Source organism: Penaeus vannamei, chromosome 36 (genome assembly GCF_042767895.1).
Source record: "Penaeus vannamei isolate JL-2024 chromosome 36, ASM4276789v1, whole genome shotgun sequence".
In the NCBI taxonomy this organism is placed as follows: domain Eukaryota; kingdom Metazoa; phylum Arthropoda; class Malacostraca; order Decapoda; family Penaeidae; genus Penaeus; species Penaeus vannamei.
The window spans coordinates 27,026,594-27,033,934 of record NC_091584.1 but is presented as its reverse complement, the minus strand read 5'-3'; the positions used below and the strand labels follow the sequence as shown (position 1 = coordinate 27,033,934).

The 7,341-nt window shown below is 39.6% G+C and overlaps 1 protein-coding gene across 1 annotated transcript; it reads right to left on the bottom strand.

Moving 5' to 3' along the window:
* Positions 1 to 5,343: 5,343 nt before the first annotated feature.
* LOC138859511 (C-type lectin domain family 4 member M-like) lies at positions 5,344 to 5,945 on the bottom strand. Its single transcript, XM_070114939.1, has 2 exons — positions 5,705 to 5,945; positions 5,344 to 5,546 (listed from the first exon to the last, which is right to left on the bottom strand). The coding sequence occupies exons 1-2, from the start codon at positions 5,943 to 5,945 to the stop codon at positions 5,344 to 5,346; spliced, it is 444 nt and encodes a 147-aa protein (XP_069971040.1).
* Positions 5,946 to 7,341: the final 1,396 nt, after the last annotated feature.

Below are 7,341 nucleotides of genomic sequence, written 5' to 3'. Positions count from 1 at the left end.
TGAACTTGGCTGGTCTGTTTCTCTTTGATTTATTTGTAACTTTTAACTTTTCAAAGTAGGAAGTCTGAGTGATCTTTTAGTTTTAGTTTTCCTGTTTCGGTGTCACCAGACTCGGGTTTTACACTGTCGTATTTTTTTTTCTTTTAGGTTTAAGGGGTTTTAAGCCATCAGCTCTGACGCCAGACTTGCTGGTTTTGTCTTTGTTTTATGGTAAGGCCTTCAGCCAGGCTCTCCACTCTGGAAGTCTTTTCTTTTAGTTTTTGCATACGACAGTCAGTAATTTTAGGTGCCTTTAGCACATATTCTTTTACTTTCGTATTTTTTTTCTTAGATTACTTTTTATTATTTTATCATATGGTTAGGCTGAACGACAGAAAGTGGTATTCACACTGGAACACACCCTATTCATGATTCAGTCTCCCCCCCCACGCTACCACTTAAGGGGATTGAACTGACAGGGGTTAACCAGGTCTATTTGCGCCTGTATCCCCCGCCAGCATCAAGGGAGGTCAGAATACTAAGAGTGCCTTGATGAACTGGGACGGGACCCCTGGGTTAGACGGATCACACTACATATGTATATATACACCCATATATACATACACACACATTATATATATATATATATATATATATATATATATATATATAGAGAGAGAGAGAGAGAGAGAGAGAGAGAGAGAGAGAGAGAGAGAGATATGTATGTATATATGTATGTATATATGTATGTATATATGTATGTATATATGTGTATGTATATATGTATATGTATATATGTATATGTATATATGTATGTATATATGTATATATATGTATATATATGTATATATATATTGCGTGTGTGTGTGTAAATTGTGTGTATCACAATTTCTTTTAGCCTTTGCTTTTCCTTCAGGTGTAGAAGCAGCAGGTAGTTCGTAAATTCGTTAAAAAAAAAAAAAAAAAAAAAAAAAAAAAAAAAAAAAACGAAAGCGAACCGCCGAGTCCTTTAATAGCGTGAGGGTCAGGGGGGGTGGGGGGGAGGGTGATCATTTTTCTTCTTCTTTTGTTCACTTTTCCTTGTCTTTATTCTCCTTCGTCCGTGAGTTCAAAGGGTGATTCAATTGTCTTTGTTGTTGTTGTTGTGTGTGGGTTCGTGTGTGTGTGTGTGTGTGGGTTTGTGTGTAAGTATGTGTGGGTTTGTGAGCATGTAAGCATGCGCCCAAACACACACACACACACACACAGACACATGCACGCACACGCACACACACACACACACACACACAAACACACACACACACACACACACACAAAACATTCCTTATACACCACTTTCTATTCCAATCCAGATAATTCCCGATCACCACTAACAAAATCCTCTCCTTTCCTCATTTACTCAGAGTACATCCTCATTTTTACTCATTTACTCAATGTACATCCTCATTTTTACTCATTTACTCAAAGTACATCCTCATTTTTTACTCATTTACTCAAAGTACATCCTCATTTTTACTCATTTACTCAAAGTACATCCTCATTTTTACTCATTTACTCAAAGTACATCCTCATTTTTACTCATTTACTCAAAGTACATCCTCATTTTTACTCATTTACTCAAAGTACATCCTCATTTTTACTCATTTACTCAAAGTACATCCTCATTTTTCCTCATTTACTCAAAGTACATCCTCATTTTTACTCATTTACTCAAAGTACATCCTCATTTTTACTCATTTACTCAAAGTACATCCTCATTTTTTACTCATTTACTCAAAGTACATCCTCATTTTTACTCATTTACTCTAAGTATACATACATCTCTGTGGCTTTGTGGAGATCCTTGTTTCAAGATACACTCTCCATTGGTGACTTACACACGACTGCCAAGGAACTACACATATAAGACGGTTACTACACTCCTACACATTCGTTTGTACATACAAGACAGTTACTTGTCCTTTTTCGTCAATATTTGTTTTATGTGTAGTCGAAGCAACGCAAATTTTTTTTTTTTTTTTTATTTTGTTTTGTTTAGTCTTGATGTGATGATACCTTTTATGTCTTTTGTTTTTTATGGTTCATGTCACTGTGTTTGTGGTGAATAAGTAATGAAGATTGTATGGTTATTTATTCATTAAGGGTAGCTGCGTGTGGTTTTTTTTCCATGCGGAAGTACGCGGTTTCTCTCACTCTTTCTTTCTCTCTTTCTTTCTTTCTCTCTTTCTTTCTTTCTTTCTCTCTCTCTCTCTCTCTCTCTCTCTCTCTGCTCGAAATTAAAGATATCTTCTTCTTTTCTTATTCTCGTTCCTCTCTCTCTCTTTCTTTCTTTTTTCTTCTCTCTTATGTCTGATTTTTTTATGTTTCATGTCACTGTGTTTGTGATGAATAAGTAATGAAGGTTGTATGGTTATTTATTCATTAAGGGTAGCTCTCTCTCTCTCTCTCTCTCTCTCTCTCTTTTTATGCGGAAGTACGCGGTTTCTCTCTTTCTTTTCTCTCTCTCTTTCTTTCTTTCTTTCTTTCTCTCTTTCTTTCTCTCTCTCTTTCTTTCTTTCTTTCTTTCTTTCTTTCTTTCTTTCTTTCTCTCTCTCTCTCTCTCTCTCTCTCTCTCTCTCTCTCTCTCTCTCTGTCAGTTCGTCTCTCTTTCTCTTTCTCTCTCTCTCTCTCTCTCTCTCTCTCTCTCTCTCTCTCTCTCTCTCTCTCTCTCTCCCTCTCTCTCTCTCTCTCTGTCTGTCACTGTCTGCCTGTCTCTCTCTTTGTCTCTCCCTTTCACTCTCTCTCTCTCTCTCTCTCTTTCTTGTACATGTGCACACATACACACACACATATACACACAATGTTTTCTTATACACACACATGCGCGTACACATATAAATACTCATTTACACACGCACACAAACACACACACACACACACACACAAACACACACACACAAACACACACACACACACAAACACACAAACACACACACACAAACACACACACACACACACAAACACACACACACACACACACACACACACACACACACACACACACACACACAGCTGCGTCGACCCCCGCCTCGACCTTGAAGTCACGGGGACAGGGTGCCACTCGAAGGTCAAAATAGGTCGACCTTAGTCTTCATCTTATTTTCCCTTTCGGATCCCAAGAGTCAGTCGCCATCTTGAACTAATGGTTTTTACACTTAATTATGATTATATACACGATGCCAGGTGATTGGCCTCAAAAGGGTGACCTGACCCAGCGTGACCTGACTGGCTGATCATTTCGCTCGGATCGGCCTTGCGGTTGAACCTTGTCGGCTTTTCCAAAAAAAAAAATAATAATAAAAAAAAAATATATATATATATATATGAAGTGATTTTTGACGCTTTGAAAATTAAACCAAATAATAGAATTGGATTCCAGCAACTAAGAAATATTAGTGATAATAAAATCATAAGTCAATTAATTTTGTGAAACAGTATGAAGGAAAGAGATCAAATCATAAATCTAAGTGATTTTATATATCTGTATCCATAAAATACGTACCGTTTGAAATGGATAAAGAAAATGAAAAATATTCTCAGCAAATATGAAAAAGTTTGAATTATAAAATAAAGCTATAGGACTCTTAAATAGGACACGCACAGCTCAAAATCAAATTGAAAACACAACGCCTCTCTTGTGAAAACTCAATACTCTTTCTAAAATGGAAATACTTAGGAAATAAAAAGGAATTTATGTTTATATCCACACGAAATACTGACAACCAATGACACTTTTTAACACGCTCAAAATCACGAAGGAAATTGTGGGACTTGTAAAAGGGACAGAAATACAATGCATACATTTTATTCCTTGTGCAAGTATGATATGATAACATGGTTTAAAGAACAATTAAACCAAGCTTGCGATGTAGGAAGCAAAAGGAGTGGCAATGAATATTGTTTATTGTTTACCTTCAAAGCCTATAGTTAACAAGGTTTAAGCGGCCATTTTGTTAAATTTGCACAACCGACCTAATGAATATTCGCATTTACGGTCATGTACAAACACACTGCATATCTGTCTGTCCATCTGATAGACTTACATGCATGTCTAGATTGATATATGTCTCTGTATATATATTTCTGTGGATATACATGGGATTAGAATGAACAATTATCTAGTCGGTCGAATGGTACAGTGTTCTAGAAGGGAAATGTTCTCTTGTTCCAGGATTACTCTTGTTCCAGGATTATACTCTTGTTCCAGGATTACTCTTGTTCCAGGATTACTCGTTCCAGGATTATACTCTTGTTCCAGGATTACTCTTGTTCCAGGATTACTCTTGTTCCAGGATTACTCTTGTTCCAGGATTACTCTAGTTCCAGGATTACTCTTGTTCCAGGATTACTCTTGTTCCAGGATTACTCTTGTTCCAGGATTACTCTAGTTCCAGGATTACTCTTGTTCCAGGATTACTCTTGTTCCAGGATTGCTCTAGATGCAGGATTTCTCTTGTTCCAGGATTACTCTAGTTCCAGGATTACTCTCGTTCCAGGATTTCTCTTGTTCCAGGATTACTCTTGTTCCAGGATTACTCTAGTTCCAGGGCTACCCTAGTTCCAGGATTAGTCTAGTTCCAGTTTCAGGATTAATTTCAAACTGAGAGAAGATATGGGTTCACACTCCACCAGGGAATATATAGCATTATTATAATACTAATTAGTAATGAGAATTACTGAAAATATTCGACTGCTTGTGTTCACTAATAATGAAAAGATTTGATTAAATCTGTTAAATAATATACACAACCATCTTATGGAACAAACTAACAACAATAAAAACATCATTTGAGGATAATGATTAAAATTGTAAATATTTGCATAGGACTAACAAAATAACCTTTGCAAAACTTGACTATTTTTACAAATGTAAAAACAATGTAATGTATGATTTTCAATAAAATGGAATCTTTCTGTGAGAGGTGACATTACATATATATATATATATATATATATATATATATATATATATATATATATATATATGCATACACACATGTATGTATGAATAAATGAATAGATGAAAATAGAAAGATGAAGTGATGAAATAAGTGTTAGCGAATGAAAATAAAAGTGAATTATAACAGAGATGTGTATGTGTATGCTTAAATATATATATATATATATATATATATATATATATATATATATATATAGAGAGAGAGAGAGAGAGAGAGAGAGAGAGAGAGAGAGAGAGAGAGAGAGAGAGATGCATACATATATAGATACGTAAATACATCCATTCTTCCCAGCATATATACATACATACATCTGTACGTATGCACGCTTTCTTCTCCATCTCACACTGGTTCCCTCCCAAGGTTCTCAAGCCAGAGGTGCGGTTTGGTTGGCCTGGCACACGTACTCGAAATTAGACGAGCAATATGTGTCATCCATCGTGTAACTGGGCTGCATGACACCACACACGGTCCCGTCGACGGCTCCGTTGGGCTCGCCGCTGTTCCAGACGTCGACCGCCAGACGACCGTCCAGCCAGTTGCGGGCGATGATTCCCACCCACTTGTAGTCTTCGGGGTCGAGGGATTGTCAGTGGGGATGCATGGCCGGTTAGAGAGTGTATGAAGGATCAGAATTATTGCTCAGATTCTTATTTCATCTCGAGGCGTTTCGTGCACAACGTCACGCATTCGCAAAACCACAACAACCACAAGAAGTCAAAACTTACTGCGAAGATTAGCTGTGTAATAATGGTTCTTGAGGACGTGGAACTGCTCGGGGGTCGAGGCGACGAACAGGTCGGCGCCGTACCTGTAGCAGTCTTCCCGGGACGCGTTCCAGTTCCTCGCGGTTGGGGACCTGTAGAGGCAACCCAGGTCCTCCAGCATCGGGATGGCGGCGAAGGGCGAGCTGCAGGCTGGAGGAGACAGAAGCCCGTCGAGGAGGACAGGCCGTTCAGTCAGCCTCATTTGCAGGGAAGTTCTTTTGAATGACTGAAACTACTGAGGCCTGGCGAACCTGATCAATAAACAACCTTCAACTTTGCTACACTCTAAGCCAGGGGTTCCCAACCTGAGATACATATATCCCCCAGTGGTACATTTGCAACTTTCATGGGGTACAGTAGGTCTGAGAGAATGTCCACTACTGAGTGATATACAGTATGTTGTAATTTAGACGCAAATTTTTCCACTATTATGAAACTTTGTGATGTGATGGATCAAAATATTTCATAGCTTACCATAGCTCTCACTATCAAGATTCTTGTGCAACCTATACATACTGATTTCATAAAAATATCAAATTACTGATTTGTCGCATTTTCCCTTAATTCTCAGGGGTGCACGGGACGCTAAAGAGGCGCCCAAGCGGTACAAAGGAACCCAAAGGTTGCGACCCCCTCCCCCAACCGGACACCTGGAGGCCAACACTCACCGCCTCGGGAAGGAGTGCTCGTTTTGCAGTTGACGGTGGGAGGAAAAGCCGACGGCGGGAAGGCGAAGTCGTACAGGCTGCAGACGCCGCCGATGTAGCAGTAGAAGGTGCACCAAGACCGCTGGCTCGCCTCCACGGCGCACAGCAGCTCACTCCCCGGGGAGACCTCCTCCGTGGCCAGGGTCTTCACTGCGTCGCGGACGTTGGCCGCCTGCCACATCACCCCTGCGGTCGTCAGCTCCTCGGCGCCCACCGCCGCCCAGGACGTCAGCAACAGGAGGCTGACCAGCTGCCGTGGCCTCATCCTCATCTGGAGAAGAATTACCGGCAATGTTGGAACAGCCAGACGACGCAACGAGACCACGCGATGCCTGGGCTGTTTCGCCGACGTTTTCCGGTCTCCCTTCTCGTGTGGCGGCATTTGCTATGGGAATCGCTTAGGGAAATGGCTGATTTCTCGTGAACCTCCACTTCCCCATTCGTTGAGTACCCTTGCTAAATATGCAGTCACCGGCCCATTTTTTTTTCTTCTTCTTTTTTTCTTTCTCATGTCTTCGTTGAATTTTCGGGTGTGATTGTACTAAATGAAGAGTATACTATTTTCAGAATTTCATAGATTTCCTCTATTTTATAACCCTGTTTTGTATAACTTTTCGTAAGAAGAAAACACTTTTATGTGCGATCATAAGTCGCTCGCTACATATCTATATGTGTGGGTGTGTTTGCGTGTGTGTTTCTGTGTGTGTGTTTGCAGGTGTGTGTGTTTGCAGGTGTGTGTGTTTGTGTGTGTGTGTGTGTGTGTGTGTATGTTCGAGTGTATGTGTGTGCGTGTGTGTTTCCTTATGCTCTGTAACCCTCGGTTCATGATTTCGTGTAGAATTATTTCATCATATGCAAAGTAAAGTTTGATGGATATAGATAAAGACTTTT